Source organism: Diadema antillarum, unplaced genomic scaffold, assembly GCF_040938485.1.
Source record: "Diadema antillarum isolate AM-2024a unplaced genomic scaffold, OU_Dant_1.0 seq00001134_RagTag, whole genome shotgun sequence".
Lineage (NCBI taxonomy): Eukaryota > Metazoa > Echinodermata > Echinoidea > Diadematoida > Diadematidae > Diadema > Diadema antillarum.
This window is the reverse complement of record NW_027271946.1, coordinates 658040-680701: the sequence shown is the minus strand read 5'-3', so window position 1 is coordinate 680701 and position 22662 is coordinate 658040. Positions and strand designations below refer to the sequence as shown.

General features: G+C 38.6%; 1 protein-coding gene across 1 annotated transcript in view; it reads right to left on the bottom strand.

Annotated features, from left to right (window-relative positions):
• LOC139744078 (uncharacterized) overlaps positions 1–22662 on the bottom strand; it is an 81876-nt gene that overhangs the window by 39215 nt on the left and 19999 nt on the right. The window contains exons 6-13 of the mRNA XM_071654537.1: positions 12244–12357; positions 11185–11526; positions 10520–10633; positions 6463–6576; positions 5606–5719; positions 5007–5120; positions 1094–1207; positions 49–162 (exon numbers count right to left, since the gene is read on the bottom strand). Of these exons, the coding sequence (XP_071510638.1) occupies positions 49–162; positions 1094–1207; positions 5007–5120; positions 5606–5719; positions 6463–6576; positions 10520–10633; positions 11185–11526; positions 12244–12357 (1140 nt within the window). The remainder of the gene's footprint in view (positions 1–48; positions 163–1093; positions 1208–5006; positions 5121–5605; positions 5720–6462; positions 6577–10519; positions 10634–11184; positions 11527–12243; positions 12358–22662) is intronic.

The window sequence follows — 22662 nt, the reverse complement described above, 5'->3', positions numbered from 1 at the left end:
GCACGAAAAACAATTGATGAAGATAGAATACTCTGTAGGCCCACTTACTGACTTCACAGTGGGTACCAGTCCATCCGTCCTGACAGACACAGGTGTAGCCATTAACTTGGTCTTGACAGTTCCCTAGATTCAGACAAGGTTGGCTGGCGCACTCGTTGGTATCTGAAACCAATGCAATTAAAAGAAACGTAGAAGAGCTTGATCAACTAACAGTCTATTCAGCTACATAAATACAGCTAGATGACATTTATGAACGCAATAAAACTCAACACTTTTGTACACATTTGGACTTTCTACATAATGGTGTTTTATTGCTGTCATGTAGAAAAAGAATGAAACACTAAAGCATGTACATTGTATAGTGTTTGTTGGTTTTTATTGTTTCATTTTCCAACTGAGAAGATGGCTGGATCCATAGCCAATATTCAGATGTATAGCTGGTCTTCCATGGGGTCGAGTGGGATGTGAGGCGGGACCACTTCACCGGTTGATGCACCCTGATCTTTGTGGTACAGTGTACATGAAGCGGAATCTTTTATTCCCATGAGTTGTGACTCTCTCACACACGGGACCTCCAGTTAATGTCCTATCCAAGGGACAGAGTGTTTTGCCTTTTACTAGAGGGGACGGTATGATTACACACAACATTGCTCAGCCATAGACTCGGAAATCGAAACCGGGTCCTTTGCATCTGGTGGCAAACACCCTACCAACTGAGCCACACTTATAGGAAAACTTTGGTGAGCATGTTAAGGTCTAATGATTCTAAAAAGAAAAGAGAACAATTGTTTTTACTTATGCGAAAATAAAAAGAACAGTCATGCGACATTTTCTCTCTGGTAAAGAATATCTCATGACGAAATTTTTACTGTTCAAGAATATCTAATGTCAATATTTGGTCACCTTGAAAATGATTGAAACCAGCCATGTCAAATAAAAAAATAATGTGCACAATGTAAATAAAAGAAGCGTGGGAATGACATACAGTTGGGAACCCCAGAATCAGCGTTGATGGTATTCCCAAAGGTAGGCCCTATGTTTTGAAAGGCTAAGGGGATGTCACATATTCTCGAAAAGAAAGGATAAGTCTTACCAGTTTCGCAATGCGTTCCCTCAAACCCCACGGCACAGATGCACGTATAAGAATTGATGTTGTCTCCGCAGGTGGCTCCATTCTGACACGGATCACTGCTACATTCGTCAATGTCTGTAAATCGAGATAAAACATTAACATAATCACGGAAAAATTATCGAGGCATTGTAGCACTAGCAGTACCCTTTTTCTTTCTTTTTGAGTCAACGACATGATAAGATTCAGATGACATTTCTGTCTCTCGAAGTGGACATAACAGTTTGGATATACCAAAAACCGAACACCAAGTACTAGATACTGGAAAAACAACAGCAACAACAAAAACAAAGGTGAAACCTATTTACTGGTCGTAAAGAAAATAGAGTAAATATCAAAAGGTTTGAAACGAAATGATGTAGGGTGGAGCGCTGCTCTGTAGCGACAAGTTCGCATGCATGAGTTTGTGTCTGTCAACTTTGGTCAATTTCTCTTTTTTTTCACATGTTTTGTGCTGTTTTGTGCTGGAAGTGAACGTCACATACACGTCAATATGTTTGTTGGACAAGTATATGAACGTGACTATGTGTAACTGTGGTATGTGTGTCTCTGTTCTGTGAAAGTCGATGTCAAACTGAAGCCAATATCACACCGATTCGATATGACCGCCATTTTCTACTACAACTTGCTGAGAAGCCTCAATCGAAGCTTAAACCTGCGGACCTATACACGACTGAGAGACCAAGAGAGTCTACAGAAAGAAGTTAGAAGGCTGTTTTCAATCGAACCACAACAATCACTTGGCCTAAAGAAGTCCACAGGGGTGGACGAAAGCTAGTCAGCAAGTCAGTAAAGGTTGATAGAAGCCTAAATCACCTACTAAACAGCGAAGATAACTGGAAATGCCTCGAGCTAATGACAGATTATGCTAACAGAGAGAGAATGTGTTTGTTCATGAGGTGAATCCGAAGAAACGCGTTGATGAACTAATTCTTTAACCTGTTCGATAACGACAATTTTCAATACCTGGCTGAAGAATAAATTGCGAATCTGCTTTATATTAATCCCCCAATCACCATTGCAGAGCATGAGTTCCGCACACGCATCAAGGACTGGTGGTCAACCATAGGAAATATCAAGCGGACCGGATGGTATTCAGCGGGCGCGTCCTATAAAGCTGCGCGTCACAGCTTGCTATCCCGTTTCATGATATTCCAGATGTCTATCAACGAGATGACCCTGCCTAAGTGTTGGAAAGAGTCCGTCATTACTTACGTCAGTACCCAAGAACAAAAGACTGACAGCAACAATGACTGACATCTGTTGTAATGAAGTGTCTGGAAAGAATCGTACTGCACAATCTCAAGGGTCCTCTTCGTGAACACATGGATAGATACCAATTTGCGTTTCAATGTAAGCGATCCGCCATAGACGCGGTGCTCACACTTGCAAATGCATTGTAACAATATACAGACACTTTGGGATGTTTTCCAAGGGAAGCTTACGTGGAATTTTCCTCCGCTTTTAATACGATGCAGCTGTATAAACTAATTGAAAAGACTCAAACAGTTGAATGTAAAACCATCCTTGATTGGTTGGATATTATGATTTTTTTTTTCATGAGAGAATGCAAAAAGTGAAAGTTAACGATACTATGTCTGATGAATTCATAGTATATCACACTGGCGCTCTTCAGGGTTGTGTACTGTCACCAAGTCTACTCATTCTGTATACAAATTACTGTATTTCGAATGATCCCTCAGTGCACCAATTGAAATATGGTGATGATACAGTAACTGTTGGTTTGATTAAACAGAATGAAGATGCATATAGAGAACATATTACATTTATTGATGTCGGGTGCAAAGATAATCGTCTCGTATTGAACTCGTAATGAACGAAGGAAATGATTTTTTGATTTCAGAAGGAAGAAAGACCTTGAACCTCACACATCGCCAAATGTATTCGATGGGGATCCGATTGAAATTGTACAAAGTTATAGATATCTAGGCACTAAAGTTGATGATCAGTTAAACTGGGAAGAACAAAAGTTTTGACTCTGAAATGCAATCAGAGATTCTACTTTTTGCGCAAACTGAAACACTTCAATGTGAATGAAAAAAAAAATCCTTTGGTTTTTTTTTTTTTTTTACACATCAGTAATCATGAGCATAATTACCCATGACAGTGTCGTGTGGTTCAGCAATGCCAAACAAAAGGACTTGGTAAAAGTGCACAGAGTTGTAAAACAGGCGGGAAAAATAACCAAACCCAGAGTTGATTCAAACAAAGTTTGTAAAGGCAAGATTGTGAATAAAGCCCAATCCACTGTAGCCGATTATACTCACCCGGCACTCAATGAAGAATATAACATGTTGAGAAGTGGAAGGAGATTGAAATCAATCAGATCAAGAACATCCCGTTACTTGAACTCTTTTTTTTTTTTTGCCTTATTCCATCCGGTTATCAAATCATTTGTAGAATATGTTATGCATTGTAATTTGGTATCCTCAAGACATGGAAATAAATCACCCTTATCAATCCAGTGTTGTACGTTCAGTCTCAATTTCATTACGCGCCGTACTCACAGTTTATGTCTGGGCTTAAAAGGATAAAGGATGATTACTGATAATGATGTAAGATGTGTTGAATGATATTTTCTATGTATTGTAATGTTGACAAATATAATGTTTCTCAAATGGTCTACATGTCATTGGAATGTTGTTTATGTACTTGTAATGTAATGTGCATATATATATATATATATATATATATTTATTGAAAGCATGTAAGTAAAATGAATATTGTGATAATGATAATGATTATAGTGTAGATTTATTGAATTAATTCATTTGAATGATAGGGCTTAATTTTGTATGATTTTACGGGAATGTTGTAATGATAGGTTGGTGAGAAGGTATGGATTATTTTTTTATAGTTGATGACACTTATTTTTTTCCTTTTTTTTGAAAGTATGTTGGCAAAACAAAAAATTGTGATTATGGCGATGACTGGATTTTTTAATTGATTGATTGGCTTGATTGATAATGCTGTTTGGTTTGGAAGGTTTTGAAGACTGTAAAGATTGAGCTGGAGGTTGTAGGGAAGGTTGTGGATTAGTGTAGTTGATAATGTAGTTTATATGCAGTATGTTGAGAATTTGGAGAAGATTGAACCTGACGAGAATAAGAATATTTGTTTGTATATTCTGTCTCATCCGGTTGTTACAAATGAATAATTTGTAGGATTTTTGTATAGTGTACCCCAAGACAAGGAAATAAATCACACATATTACTTTTTGTTGTATTTCACAGTTGAAGATAAAGATATATTAGTAGGTCGAATGTTTGAAAATTGATGTTGATATAAAATATGTTATATGTTATTTTTCTGCTTTATGATGTTGGCAAAAAGATGCCTCTCTTATGTCCTTTCTGTCATATGAATGCTGCTTATGTAATTGTATATTGTATTTTTGTTTTGTAAAAAGCGTGTGAACAAAACAAATATCCGTGATTATGGAAACTAAAGACTGAAATGAAATGAAATGAAATGAAAATATAGCAATTATGGGACAACATAGCTTATAATTCGGGGTATTTTTTGACAAAACACTGCCTTCCTCTAAATAAAGGAAAATGCATCAACAATATGATGGTAAAATAAATTTTGTCAGCAAAGTCATTATGACCAGAAAGACATCACGCTTTGCACCACTTAGATTATTTGCATTTCCTTGCATCGGTTTTTGTTGTTTTCCAAAGTTTGCCCATCCGGCCATATAGTAAACATTCAATTGTTTCAGGTGTCATAGGCCCCTCTAGTTACTCTCTAAATTCAGCGTAGACTAAGCACTCCTAAAATGTTTTATTGAAAAGCAAAAGGCTTCATTGACGAAACATGAGGAATGAAATAGATGAAAATGCTGTATACTCACTTAAATGACAAAAAGTCCCCTCCCATCCAGGTGCGCATGTGCAGACGAATTGATTGATTTGATCGTTGCACGTTCCACCATTTTGGCAGGGGTCACTGCTGCATTCATCGATATCTGAAGATAAGAACAACAGACATCTGAATGGTAAGTAGAAGGCAATGAAAAAATAGCATTCTTCGCCCTTAAATGAAAATGCTACACAGATATTTTGTGGCTTTCTTTCTTTTTCTTTCTTTCTTTTTCTCACTTTCTTTATACTGCAGATGCGAATTATTTGATGAAAGCAATCTTTTTATCAAATCTTACATGTTTTCTGATTGTATGCATACACGATGACACTTGTTTCGCTGATCCAAATGACGGTTTAACGTTTGGTTTTGAAATCACATTTCAATTCCAGACACATCTCACCTTTTCGTTTAATCCACACATCGGAACTACAAGTCAATTACACTCATCATATTGATACAGAGATAACTGGCGATGACTGGACGAAACATGTGGAATCGTCATTATGAAATTCATCGTATGACGTCATATTGCAGCTCACTATGACAATAAAACGAATTTGAATTCTCTAGTCATGTGACCGCACTCACCTAATTCACATCGGTCACCCGTGTAGCCTGGTAGACAGATGCAGCTGTACGAATTGACGAGATCTATGCAGGGTGCTCCGTTCAGGCACGGGTTGGAGCTACATTCGTTGTAATCTTTCGAGTGCAATGTGACAACAGACAAAGACAAATGAAAACACACTAGTAAACACGGTCAAAGTACCTGCAGGGTATTCTTATAAAGTTTGCTCAACATGTAGGTTACTTTCCTCACAAGAGAATTCACGGAGTTTTCCGACACAGGAATGTACTTGTAATATAATTTTGAAATTGATATTATGTAATAGGCAGATAGTGCGCCGTCAGTGTAAACACCGCTCTCATTGAGGGCCTCCGCATCATTTATCATTACCACAGCATTGCCGCGTGATACCTGCTCTTATACCCGAGTCAAGATGTGACAATCGTAATAACTCACAGCCAAAAAAACAAAACAAAACAAAACAAAGCAAAACAAAACAGGATATGTTGTTTTATGAGTCCAGAACCTCGTCAACTATATTACAATGCTCCAATACTTAAGATACTTATCTCCGATCGAGTGGAAAAGTTTTAGGCCTGGGTGTCAAAATTTCACAAAGGTTTTAAAGAAAAACGAGAACACCGCCTAAATGAAATAGAATATCAAAACTATGTTACTTTATCAAGGGGAACATTATGAATAAGCCTCTATTGTGTGCTATTATGTGATTCCCACACCATCATTTGCATGGTTGGATTTTTTTTTTTTTGTATGAATAATGTTGTTGCTGTTTTAATGCCTGATGTAGAAATAGACTCACTTCGATTCAATTCAATTCAATCAAAAATATTGATCAGTCAATCACGTGATGACTTACCTATATCACAATTGTCCCCGAGCCAGCCCGAGTCACACGCACAGGTATATCCGTTGATCCCATCTGTACAGGTTCCTCCATTTGCGCAAGGGTTACTACTGCATTCGTTAGTGTCTGGATGGACAAGCGTGACAATAATGCAATTATATGTTAGAAGAGAAGCGATGTCCTCTTACAGTTCAGTTCAATCCAGTTCGGATTATTTCATCATTTCCCTTTAGATACAATTTGTAACAGAATTCAACTGACTGTTATAAATTGTATGAATCGTTTCATTACACATTATGGAGTATAATCATATATAATGTAGGAAAACATATGAATTTTAGATAAAAAAAACAAAGCAATGTCTAACTGATGATGCACTATCCGGGAGGGTACGTTTCGAGGTGATGTTTTGAAAGGAAAAAATATATGTTTGTATTCATACCAGCTTTCATTTTTTTTATCGTCCCAAAGGATTATTTTCTCAACATCGAAGCTCCTTAACGGTAAATGAAAGTCAGAATATAAACTTTTACACTTTTAGAAAAATATTAAATCATAAATGCATAATGGTCAGGCCAGGCGTCACACTCACTCACTCGAGTCAGTGACCCTGCTACTGATACCACGTAACCCAGTACAGCCTGCCGCGGGTCGGACTGCCGGCGACTAAACCGGTCCCCCCACTCGGGTACAAGGTAATCGGGTGAGGAGGGTGCGTGGACACCCTGCAGGACTAAAAACAAAACCTGTCAAAGGTCATACCCATGCGAGTCACTGACTATTCACACCTGGAGAGGAGATGAGCACCACCAGGATCCCCCGCTCGAGAAACACTGAGATGATGATGAAGTTGAGAAACAGATCAATACCGGATCGGTCGGGGCCCGGGATACCAACGACCGCGCCTCGCACGGGCCAGGGTGGAGGTGGAAAGTATGCTACTGGTGAAGAAACAAAGCTGAAGCTACAGAAAGAGGAGTTCACATGTGGGACGTGGAACGTCAGAACTCTCAATGGAGATGGGAAACTGGAGCAACTGGAGTATGACATGACCAAATATGAGTGGAATGTCCTGGGCATCGTTGAAATGAGGTGGACTGGAAGCGGCGAGATGCTCACAGAAGGACACAAAGTTTGGTTTAGCGGACAGGAGAAGAAACATGAGGAAGGAGTGGGATTCCTTGTCCACAAAAACACAGTGAAAGCGGTTGTGGAATGTGAGCCCATTTCAAGCCGAATGATTAGAATACAAATCGCAGCCTCTCCCAGAAATGTAGCCATTATTCAAGTCTATGCACCAACCTCCGATTGCAAAGATGAAGAAATTGATGCTTTCTACGATACTCTGGGCAGCACGCTCAGAAAAATCCCCAAGAAAGACATAAAAATCATCCAAGGAGATTTGAATGCCAAGATAGGGACTGACTCCTATGAGGACTGGCACGGTACTGTGGGAAAATTTGCTCACGGAATGACGAATGATAGAGGTGAGAGGCTACTAGAGTTCTGTAAATTGAATAATCTGATGGTGGCCAACACACTTGGGGATCACAAGAATTCAAGAAGAATCACATGGACATCCCCAGATGGTAGAACAAGGAACCAGATAGATTACATCTTGGTGGAGAGTAAATGCAAAACCTGCATCAGACCAAACAAGACTAGAGCTTTCCCTGGATGTGACATAGGCAGCGACCACAATTTGGTGATGATGACAATGAAGGTGAAGCTGAGGATGATAAAGAAGCAAAGAGCGGTGCGTGTGAAGTACAATCTTGACCTGCTAAAGACAGACTCCGAAAAGAGGAACGAATATGTTGTGAAGATCAGCAATAGATTTGCCCCCCTCATGGAGCTCGAAGATGTCCAAGAAATGGCGGATCAGTTCACTGAAGTCACAAATGAAACAGCACTAGAAGTGCTGGGAAGAGGCCGGGTCATGAAACAACCCTGGATGACAAGGGAGATCCTGGAAGCATGTGACGAGAGAAGGAAACTGAAAGGGACAAAATTTCAGGATGAGAACAGCAAAGTGAAATACCAGAAAGCCAACGCAAAAGTTAAGAAGGAGATTCGCACCGCCAAAGATAACTTCTTGAGGGAGAAGTGTCAACAGATGCAGCAGGCTTTTGAAAACAACAACAGCAAAAAGGTCTTTGACACAATCAAGGAGATACACAGAAAAGCAGCCATCAAGACACCTGCCATAGAAGCTGATAATGGGTCACTGCTGATAGATGAAAACAGGATCCAAGAACGTGGGACAGAATATGTCAAACAACTATACAACCACCCAATCCAAACGGATGAGAGTGTCCTCAGAGAGCTGGAGACTGGTGGTCCGGGCATTGTGGAAGACGAAGAGCTCGAAATCTTGAGGAGTGAGGTCGTCAGTGCTGTTGCATCACTGAAGAGTGGCAAAGCCCCGGGAGCAGATAACATACCCGCAGAGCTGTTAAAAGAAGAAGAAGCTGTGGATATGCTGTATAAACTGTGCAACCTGATCTGGAGAACTGGAGAATGGTCCAAACAGTGGACACAATCACTTATAGTGCCACTTCCGAAAAAAGGCGATCTGAAGAAGTGTAGCAACTACAGAACAATAAGCTTGATCAGCCATCCCAGTAAAGTGTTGCTGAAGATCCTGGCCAACCGGATGAAACCACAGATAGAAGCTGTACTCGCAGAAGAGCAAGCTGGCTTCCGGGCTGGAAGGAGCACTGTGGAACAGATCTGCAGCTGCCGCATTCTGTGCGAAAAGTTCAGAGACCATCAGCAAGAAATACACCATAACTTTGTCGACTTCAAGAAAGCCTTCGACAGGGTATGGAGGAAGGCACTATGGTACACAATGCGGAAACATAACATTAGTCCAAAACTGATCCAACTTTGTGAGTCGCTGTATGAAAATGCCACTAATGCAGTGATGTATGACAGTAGGACTCTGGAATGGTTCCAAATGGTTCAACCTCTTTCTGGAACAGATCATGATGGAAGCACTCGAAGATTTTGAGGGCACAGTCGCAATCGCGGGAAGGCCAATCAGCAATTTGAGATTCGCTGATGACATTGACCTTGTTGCTGGAAATAGGGAAGAGCTAGCAGAGCTGACTACGCGGCTAGACACTGCTGCCCGCCGATATGGCATGGAAATTAGTCACAAGAAAAGTAAGATAATGACGACTTCAAAACAGAATAAACAAGATGACGAAGCACAGGAGATATGGGTGGACGGACATGCGCTAGAGGAAGTCCACCAATTCAAATACTTGGGCGCCATGATGAATGAGGAGGCCACTTCAACAACAGAAATAAAGACTCGAATGGCCATAGCGACTGATCAGTTGGCCAAGTTGAACCATGTCTGGAGAAGCAGAGAGGTGAGAGAGAAAACAAAGATTGAGCTGATGAAGGCACTGGTGACCTCGATAGCCCTATATGGATGCGAGTCATGGACGCTAAGCAAAAATCTAGAGAAGAAAATAGCCGCTTTCGAGATGAGATGTTTCCGTCGATTACTCGGAATACATTGGCACGATCACCGCACCAATGCATCAGTGCTGGAAGAGATCAAGGGGAAAGTTGGGGATTATGAACCACTGCTGGACACAATGAAGAGAAGGAAGATGCAATGGTTCGGACATGTCACTCGACGGCCAGGCACACTAGCGCATATGGTAGGCTAATGCATGGTCGGGTGGATGGGCGACGAACTCAAGGTAGACCAAAGAGGAATTGGGTGGATGATGTGAGGAGATGGGCGGAGAAACCGGTGGAAATCTGTGTGAGAATGGCGGAGGATAAGGAAGCCTGGAGAAGGACATCTCAGTGCCCCAACGGCAGAACTGCTACGGGTGTGACCTGACCTGATATATTATATACATAGGGCCTACATTGTATAAATTTGTCAAGAGTTTCTAATTTCAAGTTTAGCAATAAGATGGACAACTTAATAGTACTATTTTGCTTAATCATAATTATGACGGAACCAACGGAGGCGTCCATTGGTGGCAAAGCATCTTTGAATTCAAAATGGTTGCCCATCCAAACCGCAGAATGTTCCACTTACTTATTTCACAGTTGTCTCCTTCCCATCCCGGCGTACACTGGCAGGTGTAATCAAAAGTCCCGTCGAAGCACTGGCCACCATTCTGGCACGGGTCTGACGCACAGGAATCCAGATCTACAAAGAAGGAACCGATAGTCATACGACACATCTCTTCAGAACTTGCCTATCATTACTTTGTATTATCTTTACTCATCTTTCTTCAATTTCTGAAATTTGATCCGAACATGTGTCTCCAAATCACAGCAGCTGAGTCGCAGTACTTGCTTCATATTTTACACACAGAGTCATTCTGTCTCTACATATACACACATAATGTACAATTGTACATAAATACTCTTGTATATTCGTCTATTTACATGTATACGCCAGTTTACAATGTAGAGTGTTTATATTTCACAAGCAGGACAAAGATAGCGAAAGAAAGACCGTCATATATAATCAGCGAACGAGATGACGAAAAGAAGTCATCAGAGTAAGAGACAAAAAAAAAAAAAAACTGAGAAGCTAGGACCTCATTGTCAGCTTTAAAAGAGACAAAATGGGACCAGACTAAAAAACTATTTGCCCCAAGCAGTCATGAAATAAAATCAGACCATAATAAATCTTAAACAAATCAAAAATATTATCATTAATTATTATTACATTATCATAAACATTATCATTACCTGTAATATACTCGATTAAGTATCCCTGCTCCTCGTTGTTAATGTCGCTATTGAAGATGAACCAAGCCTGTCGGTCCGGAATGACGATCTCCAGGGGAAGTGAGAGGTTGTTTCCGGTCAGCTGGACCTCGCCCTGCCCGTAATCAGGCCGGCCTCCTCCCCCTATCTCGAGGAAATCCTTGTTTGTCTCAAGGCTGAACGTTGTGATGGTGAATTTGATGTTCTGCGCGTTGACGACACGGATCTGGTAGACGCAGACCTGCCGCGGCTCGTAGTTTCCCGGGTAATTTGGCGAGCCAATAATCCCGGAGTCGGCTTCGTAGTTACCACCACACAGAGTGTCTCCTGGCAATAACAACAGAGATTTTATACCAAGTTACACAATATCAGTGAAATTTTTACTTAAAGCCTATATTTCTAGCGTTGGTTCAGCGCGAATGAAACAACGAAGATTAAATGGCATATACAAATTGTGGGCCTACATACAATGTAATCTACGAGCGCCAACTGGACGCAATTCAAATTTTAGATGTATTACTCTCTGATTTTTATTTTTTTTTATTGGAAATAGGTCTATAAGATTGTGGTCAGGGGCAAATAAAAATTTATAGTGAGAAAAAATGACTTCTAAATCTATTAGATTGTGATTTTCAACCTAATTTCAGATTTGTCACTCATCTCAATCTAAAGAACTGAGATGATACAATGTGTATGTTTACAAATGCTGTAATATCCGGAAAAGAAAGGTATATTGTCCAGATTCTGAGATTTATAAAGAAAATTATTCAGAATAATTTTTGTCTGTTATTCCCTTTGTTCCCGTTAATCAGAGCTGGTGGTGATAAAAAAAAATATCTCCGTCTTGAAATCACAGTACAGGTAAATGCAACAAATGAACATACTGTAGATAACCCTATGTACATACGTCACTCATAATTGCTCATTACTGCATGTCGCTACCTACCCATACACTGTAATTCAGATGATAAGATTAAACTTATCATCCCTATATTTCCGAATCTATACACTGCAGAATCTACAACATTTCAGTTAACCTACCCACAAATGTGTTGCCGCAGGTCGTTCCCGTGGAACCGAGTTGGCAAATGCAAACGTAGTGATCCGACCCCTCCCTGCACGCGGCGCCGTTCTGGCATGGGTTGCTGTTGCATTCTGTGGATTGAAATTAGAGACAGAAGTGATGCAATGTTTTTACCATTCAACCGTCGTCCTATATCAGCACGAGCAGCATGCACAATTCCTACGATTATGTGTACATGTACACGTAAATAACTTTGTGCACAGCAGTATCTGTACAATGTACAGGTGTATTTCAAATTCAAATTTGGGCACACACAGCGAGAGGACTGATGATTTACAAAGGGTACATTGCTTATCAAGGCAAAAACTCTCCATCGTACGTATGATATACAATGTACCTGTCAATGGTAAAAAGGTTTTGGTTTGATCAAACATATTCTACATTTATGTTCAATATGTACAAAATACATACATGTGCATATACACTTGTACACCTACAGTTGTACACATTGTATGTTATTTTTAACAAGGAGGGGGGAGGGGGCACATGAGGGCTGGTTTACCTGAATAAAAGACACCAATGGACTACAGTTATACTTTGTGGCATGGGATGAATCACTGATTCAATGCAACAACCACTAGCCGCTAGGCATATGCAAAACGAACAAAGAAACAAACAAATGTATAATATTTTTCAACGAAGTGTCCAAGCGGAGCTACAACCACATGGATTTCCCCTTGGGTTCACAAAAAGAAACTGTACTAAATTACACTACTGATTTTTTTTTTTTTCAATTCGACAGATTAAAAAGGAAAAGAATAAAATTGGAAACCAGTTTTTGGTTGAGGCGAGTGCCGCGAAAAGATGCAAAAAGTTCCCATCCAAGTGCATCATAGCAATAGGGCACCTACAAATTGTACATTGTAATTGTTTTGCACCATACTACAATGTATTATGCCATCTTTAACTGCATACACACCAAATGAAAGAAGAGGTGCGCATCTTTCAATTGATGTACATTGTACATCTCATGAAGCAAATTTATGATTTTGATAGCAAAAAGTTGCAATCAAACTCAGTTTCGTTTTTTTTTTTTCTAGGACACGCTGTATACATGTACATACAATGTAATACATCGTTGTATAGCTACACGTTGTATTATATTGGTCGTCTTTTAAAACATATTTGGTCCTTTGTAGATGGATTATGATTTTCACAAAAGTGTCTGCAGTTGGAGTTCACTCGCTCGAGGGGCTTTACATTATTTAGATCCAGCGAGGATTCTATTGTGGTAATGTGTTCGCCTGTTGCCAATGGAAACGCACCATCAACACGGGGCTACTGCTAAGCCATTAACACACGTGTATACTCCCGTGTCCTTGTACGTTATTGTATATGTGTTTGTGTAGTGCGGTGAATGTGAGACATAGAACAACGCGTCGTTTGGTTTGATTTCTCCGGTACAATGGATGTCCGTGATGCGCGTCAGTGTGTCGTAGACAAAAAGCAATAAACTCTGGATGGAAGGCTCTCATTACATGCAAATGATCCAGGACTGTGAGCGGTCACGGTCAACGCGCATGTCATTACCGACATATCAATAGATGGGGGAAAAAAGGAGAAAAATGGCAATTGATCTTACCGATTTAGGCGATCAAACTAAATATACAGTAAACAAGGTGTGTGTGTGTGCGACTACTCAGTGGGGCGTTTGATTATTTCTCCCTTATTTTATTACATTCTCCTCTTGTAATTGTTTTCATTTATTTGGGTGTCATTTTCTGGGTTTTTTTTTTGCGATTTGTATTAAACATGCATCTCGGGAATGAAACGATATGACGGATCAGCGGACAGAACTACAATGTATATAGGCCTAACACATTTGTGATTGATTCACTTTCATCCACGATGTACACTAGGCCCTGCTACATTACATGTTTACATTTGTATATGTAGTATCATGTATTACGATAAGATTATCAAATACACACTATCGTAAAAGAACATTTCATACCCTGTCACATTGTTTTATGAAATGACGAGTGAAGTTTATGATGCATGTACACCCCACATACATGTAATGTACAAGTACATGTACAGTATATAGGGAAAACACCTAAAACCACACCTTTCCTTAAGTGAATTTCGACGATAGTTGAAAAAAAAAACTTTAAAATATGATAGAATCAATTTGCGGACTTTTTTAAATAAACATTGCGACAAAAAGAAAATGAATGACACAATACAATTTAATTGTTTATCGAGATTTTCTTTCAATTGGCTCTAATGATGATGGAAATACAAAGATGATAATGTTACAATTTCCATCATCATCATAATTATCATTTTCTTGCGCGTAGAACAAAATACGGTCTTTATCTTCTTTCATCAAATGCACAGATTTTCGCAGGCGCAGTAACGGGAAGTAATGTGGGCATGTTAGATATCGAGCGTTTGCAAATAACGGTTACACGTTGTAGCTCCATCTTCTGATCTGCACTTGTATAGATGTTTATGCAGACTGTCAGGTATAGTCAGACACTCTACACTCTACATCGTTAGTGTTAAATTCGAGCAACATACAGTATACAGTAATACGCTGTCAGTCTTTACACATTGTACACTACTGTAGTATAATCATACTTTATCAAAATGTCAAGTGTTTTTAAGTTCGGAGTGTTTGCATATGGTACAATGTGTGTTGCTAGATTCGGAGATATAGATAACAACTGTAGGGCCTACTTGACATACATGTATTTCACATATGGATACAGCTGTATGTAACATACATTTGTACAGTATCACGTTCTTGACCCAACACATACTGTACCGTACAACGTACATTATACTAATCTACCAACCCATCATTTTCAATGGATCTAGCGTCTTTGGTTGAAAGATCTTCTGATGTAACTTACAAGTGCACATATAATGTATGCTGTACTACAAGTGTACGCGCACTTGCCCTAACCTTGGTTACCTCAGATGGGGGATCAATTATTTTTATTGGGGTAATTACAAGTGTAGGTCCAGTACGTACCCACGGACCCAGACACCCACACATGCGCATAATATGACCACGCAATCGATTATGTTATTATTACGATGCCATCCATCACCGAAAGGGAACGCCCTGCTACCTGAGGCCGCTTTAATGAGCGCCACCTAATGAAGTCACACGCACACAGCGTTTTGGGAGCATCCTGATTCAATGAAAAGACAGGTGGCTCATTGAATGACGTATGACGCAATGAATAGACCAATGGAAGCCATTGAAATTCGCTTCTTCGAATCATTGTGGCGAACAAAAATGCATTCGCCGAAACAACGAAAATGTATCAGGAAAGAGATGAGCCGCATTGCCGTATCAATAGAGACGGACATTGCAAGTAGGAGGAAGATGGAATGCCTACGTGTATAGGACCTACAGAGATGATATACACATGTGCACAGTCATGTAACTTTGCCCTCAAATACCATGTACTGAGTATATTGAGTAGTATTGAAGATTACAATGTACATGTACAACGTATGTCCCTTTCCCCCATTCTTTAAATTGTACATGTAGATTTTTCATGTACTACTCATGAGAATGATTATGGTATTATTATTTTTTCTTATGTGCACATTATCTCAATAAAATTCCGATGTGTTCTTGATAGTCAACAATCGATGAACTGATGCTACAGTACCTGTGTATTATATAGTCGATGTAAATATTCACACTGTACGAAGTTCATTATACACTGTACGTCGAGGTACAAGTTTGTTCATTTGTAGGGCAATTTGTCAATCAGTTGCTATAAAAAAATCTCGACGGAAGAATTCAATGAACTGAATAATGTATACTGTATACAATGTATGGTCGATAAACACATGATACATGCATGTACAGTAATATAAATATGATAATTCACCAACAAAAGTTGTACATTTTAGTAGTGTAGTGTGGTATATCTTTGATATACATGTACAGCTGTAACTTCTGTTGACAAAAAAAATATATATATATATATGTATATATTGTATATACAATTATTATGATAACCACATGATAATACGATTCCGCACTACCATTTTGTGAGTACTTTTGATACTCCCTAATTATCTTTGGCAGGTGAAAGAAACTGACATTCTTTGTCATTTACTGGGCACCGTTTAGTGAAAGTTGTCAGCTCTGACAAGTTGTCAATATCTGACAATCAATACCATGGTAACATCCAGTTACCAGAGCTTCTCAGCCAAACGAAACCACAGATTTCACTGAAATTGTCAGAGACCGACAACTTGTCAGGGCTGATAACTTTCATTAAACGGTGTCCAGGTATATTACACTCTTTCTATTTTTTTTAATATCATGGTAATACTGTACATGTGGACCTACAGATCGAGTGCACATGTTCCACGTATTGTAATCATTATTGTTGTAACGTCTGCACATCACCCCCCCCCCCCAAAAAAAAATAATCTCTGTACACATTGTACAACATGCATCGAACATATTGAATCTCGATATGTAAATTGATTTGTGGAATCTACATGTATACGAATGCGGAATTAAGTTTACGTACACTTGTACACATGTTTGTACATTGCATGTACACCGTGTACACAGAGTGCATTACCAATAATACATGTACAATTATGAGCGTAATTTTTTTCTTTCTCTGTCTTTTTGAATACCCCACAGTCTGCATCGTGTCTGAATATCTTCCATCGCTGTCAGTCACGATCACTACACTTTATCTGTATCATTATTGATATGATAACCATTGTTGACAACAATTTCTGGATAGTCACACTGTGTAGACATAAATTACAAGGTTGTAATCTTTGTAGACAAGGTGCGGTGACTTGCCGCTCGACATTTCAGAAAGCAGAGGATTACATTGTACTTGTACAGTGTACTTTCATTTGAAGAGAAGATTTCGTCCTTATGAAAAAGAAAAAAAAATATCACAAGCGACACGCCGCTTCCTCGAACCGTCTACACATTTTACTGAAGCCAGTGCACGCCCTAGGATGAGTCGCGATTGATTCGAATCAATCCTCAAAATCAATCCTATCGATTTCACCTTACAGAGGAATACAGATAATAATAATAATAATATCAATAATATAATAATAATAATAATAATAATAATAATAATGATAATAATAATAATGATAATAACAATAATAGTACTAATAGTAATACTAATGATTATAACACTGCTACTACACCGTAATAATAATAATGATAACAATAATAATACAATGTACAAATGTACACTGTATATCGGCCATTTTACATGTACATTGTACTGTGTACTTGTAGGTTGCCATGAAATTTGCAATTGACAATCAGTCATTCTTGACGACCCATATAATCTAATAGTCTCGTGTACATGTATATATGTATGTATGTACACATTTATATGTTTGTACAATGTACCATTAAACTTGTATGACTGGGCTTTCTGATAGATGAGACATGAATCCTTACAATAAAAGTACGTGTGTTACTGGAATTTAGATTTGTAATAAGAAGACACCAAAGTTACATTGTAGATATACAATTATTGTACAATGTACATGTACACTGGTAGGTATATTTGTGTGTGTGTGTGTGTGTGTGTGTGTGTGTGTCATTATTTATGCATTGTTCAAGGTTAATACAATTCGTTCACATTGATCGCAATTTCATTTTGATCCTAATCTCAGGACGCACATTTTGTAATTAATCCCAAGTGGACATCAATTGCAACTTTTATTAGATTTGAAATTGATATCGATCTCAACGTTTTCATAAGTTAGAGCCAGGGTTCATAGTGAGGACTTATACTTGTTGTGACACCTTGATAATGGACATATATTGCAAACGTCTTAATGCTTTATACATGTACATTGTACGTGTTATACAAATGTGTCTGATTTGATTTCTCCTTTTTTTTCTTTTTTCTTTTTTTTTCTTTTTTTTTTTGGGGGGGGGGTAAAAAGTTTGATACACCCTGCACTAGAATTGCCCGATTAAAATTAATCAGATTTCCTATGTTTCATTGACTCCAAACAACAATAACCGTACGGCCCATCCTTAAAGGGTAAAGTATAAAATCCACTCATCACTCTTCTTAAACAGGTTTGAGTGTACTGTACATGAAGGATTAAAAAAGAATCTTTGAAATATTTTGTAAGTGCACAATCATAATAAACTCATCGTATCAAGTTGTATTGAACAAACTGATTGCAAGCCCCCCCCCCGTCCCAGCTCCGAAAAAGATGATAATCAATATCAAATCCTGTGTTAATCTTAATCAAATTCTAAAAAAAAAAGAAACATACATATGTGTGCACTTAGAATGAAGATGAAAGAAAAGAAGAAGGAGAAGAGGAAAGAAAGAAACGGAGGAAGAAAGAAGAAAGAAACAGAGGAAGAAAGAAAGAAAGAAAAGGAAGAGAGAGAAAAAAACCCCGATACCTATTCAAATGCACATGAGGAGGTGTAGGGACACAGACGGGATAATGAACCGCTGGACTGGGTTTTAGATGCAGACAAAGGTCTCACATGGTCGAAGCCTGTGTAAGGACCGGGCTGGCATTTAAATGATGCGACTTAAACATGGCGCAGAATTCCGGCCTCATGATAGCGAAACCAACGTACACTTACCTCCAACTGCCAGTGCTCCAACTACAAGAGTGGACATCAGCAGAAATAGAACTGGTAAATTCCTTAACTCCATGTTCATCTGTGATGACGGATAAAGCTGAGATGATGGTAAACACGACGAAGGCAAACACAGTGCTCAGCAGTGCAGATCAGCCCAAACGGGCAAATATACCATAACCAAAACACCTGTAAAACGTCAAAAGCGTGTCTTTTCCCTCCTAAACACTACGAAAGGGAAGCTTTCGATGGTGACGCTGATGTAATCATTTGGATATGTCCGTAGTAAGCAAAATCAACACGGGTTGGAGGATCTCGCCTTATACTCCATGTTGCAATTAAAAGGTAACGGACGGGATTACAAGTGCAATGGCTGTTGTAAAACCTTTCTTACAACACAGCTGAGCTAGAGGGGTTGTGTAAAAACCATAAGGGGGCTGAGATGCAATGCTTGGGTAACCCAAAATCAAGCTGACATTACGGGAACGTCTGTGTGAAACGATGCCATTCAAATTCGCTCACTAGGGACGCCGTGCACTAGCAACGGCAGTGGCATCCGTTCGTACGTAACGCCATTGTGCGCTGGAGCGTGCGGTAATCCTTTTCGGAGACAGCGAGGCATGAGGACTCGTCATCCAATTGGACCCCTCCCTGGCATTGAAATAGCTCATTAAAGGGATGTACACAGTGGGAAGGGGAGAGATGGAGAATGATCTCTACTCTATTGTTATGCAAATCAGGCTTCTGCCATTAGGTGACGAGCGCAGCAGTGTGGTATTCAGACGAATTTTAATGAACGTCCGTGAGAACAGATCACTCTAGATGTTTCTCTACACCATTTGAAGTCGGCTCATAAACTCAGTGTAGAAACAGTGGGATATTACAAAATAGACATTTAACGTGATTTCTGATTTCATTACCTTCCTGTTACATATCAGTTATTGTTTGGTGTATGGCGGAAGACTGTGGCAATAAAAATCCACTTATGGGCAAGCTCATGATATATAATACAAGGTGTCTGTAAGCATAACTGCATAGTCGCGCCACAGTTTGATTGTAATAATGAATAATTATGATGGTGACATAATGTTATTTGTCATTCCATAGATTCTACAAAAGTATGATATATCAAAGGCACCTAGAGACATGGTATCCAAGATGTTATGATTAGTGCTGCTTACTTACAAACTCTCTCAATTCCAAACTCTCTTCCCCGGTTATGGTTGCATGGGTTAAGTGGCCACGCCCATGTGAGTGATTCATGCTGTTACCCCACGGAGGGATGATTAGCTCTCTAAAGGTTCTAAAAGGGAGCGGCTGGTCTAAGTACAATAAGCATTATCCACAAGATACCCCCTCAACTATCAATACTGTGACACCCTTTATAGATTATAGGGAACGACTGAGATCAAAGCGATAACCATTGTAGCATCGATGTTACCATTTCAAGCATTGTTGATTCTCTGGAACAATTTCTTCCGCCATAAATCGAATTCAGTGGCTTTGATTCACTTTATCTTGTTCACCAAATCAGAAAACATAGATACACACGCACACACAGACACCGACATCAGTATACATTTGTATGCATATCAGTTAAACAACAATAACAGTTTGACAGAATGACAGATATCTGTAGAGGTGTACATGCAGGTACACGTTAGTGCCATAGGCAGCAGTAAGAAAGTACATGGAAATGGCTCGTTTTGTTACCACTAAAATATAAAACCTTCTTTCAATTACAAATAATTATTTATAATACTTTTATATACCAAATTAATCCCATCTCTCTCTCTCTCTCTCTCTCTCTATATATATATATATATATATATGGAGAGAGAGAGAGAGATTCACTTACAGCAGTAGTAATTGATCAATGAATTAATCAAAATGATTAACTAATTAATTAAGTAAGTAAGTAAGTAAATAAATACTATATAGTTCCACTGTTTTGAACCAAAATCTTCTTAGGCTCCGAGCAGATGTATGATTTGTTATTTATATAACATGAACTTGCAAACAGACTCCTGTCAACATCTTACTGACTGGTTAAGGATTGTTCCGCACACACTGGTCAGCTGCTGGTAACAGCTTGCAATATCAGGGTTTATCATCTGCGAAGTCGACATATAACTGTGTGCGATTATAACCACTAAAAGTGTGGGCAATCGGGTATATACATACGAAAAATCACAAATAATGATTTGGGTTTCTTATCATATTTCACAGTCATCCGACTGTTTAATTATAATTTCAAAGCATTAAGGAATACTTCCTTTCGGAAAATATACATAGATTCAGTGAGAGAATCATAACAGGATGCATAACAGATATATAGGTGACCTGTATTAGTACACCGCAAATAAATGTGCCGAGAGGAGACAAAATAATATGAATAGGAAAAATGGAACATGATTATGAATAAATCACTCGTCGCACATTTGGAGTTGACATGATAATACAATAGTGTAGTACCATAAACAAGCAAATCATGGTATAGTGGATAAGACTCCCGACTCCCGATCGGAGGACCCGAGTTCGAATCCCGCCCAATGCTTTCGTCCTTGGACAAGATGTTTTACCCACTGTGTCCCTCTCGACCCAGGTGTATAAATGGGTACCTGGCAACGCTAGGGTAATAATAATAGCACGGCCCTCTGGTAGAACAGTGGCAACACTGAAGAGGCTACCCTGGGTAAATAAGACCTTATCATTATTATTATTATTATTATGGTTCGCAAGGGTATACACCATAAATATTGAGTAACATCCACCATGTCCACACATTATCAAAATGTGTGCTCAATTAAATATAAAATCTCGAATCTTTCATCTTGCACCCCAAAATTGTTATGTGTCATAGCTTTCGTTTGTAAATCGAAAAAAAAAAATAGTACATCATGTTTTGTTTGTTTTCCGACTCGGTTGAATTTAGATCCAATTTCCTTTTTTCACAGAAAATGTACAAACTGTATAATGTCCTCACCTTTGGGAGAAAGGTTTCTTGCTTGTGACAATTTCTATTTTATTCTTTATTGGATAGTAAGCACTTTAATTTCCATGTTAGAAGGCCAAATACCACATGATATATGAAGAATATAGTGCCATACCAGGGCATGTCAACTTCATCTAATTTTTCTTTTAGTTGTAAACATTATTATTTCTGAAATGTTTACTTGTTATATCATAAAGGGTCTATAGAAACATCGATATGACAACATTATACTTGACAATATTATGCTTGATGTAGTTTTAAAGTTAATTCCGGACCAGATAAGAGTTAGTCTGAACAGAAAGAGTAAAAATTTGTAAGCACAACCGTAAACACTGGAACAACATTTCTCAATTAAGGAAATTGTGACATTGTGGAGTTTCGCTAATATTTACAAAACAGTTGAAAATATGAATATGTAAATGAGTGAACTAATTATGTCATCACCTCACAATTTTCCATTGATCGTATCCAAAATGTTATGATGGGGTTTTTTTTAAATAAAAGTGTAAAACAATAATTTCTCCACGCTTAACAACATAAAGATGACAATCGGTCAGAATGGAACATAATTGCATTCGAACAAAAAATGGAAAATTTCAAGATTTTGTGTACAAACTAAGTTTATGGCAAGTTAAAGAAGTGATATTCCATATTGACTGTTAAAGAATCGTTTTGAGATAATTAGAAAAAACTTCATAATTTCATAACTTCTCCATGTTTTATTCAATTTTGATCAAATTTTGTTTGTTCTGCCAATAAAGTTCTACCCTTACAAGACATTTTTCCGGGTTCGGAATT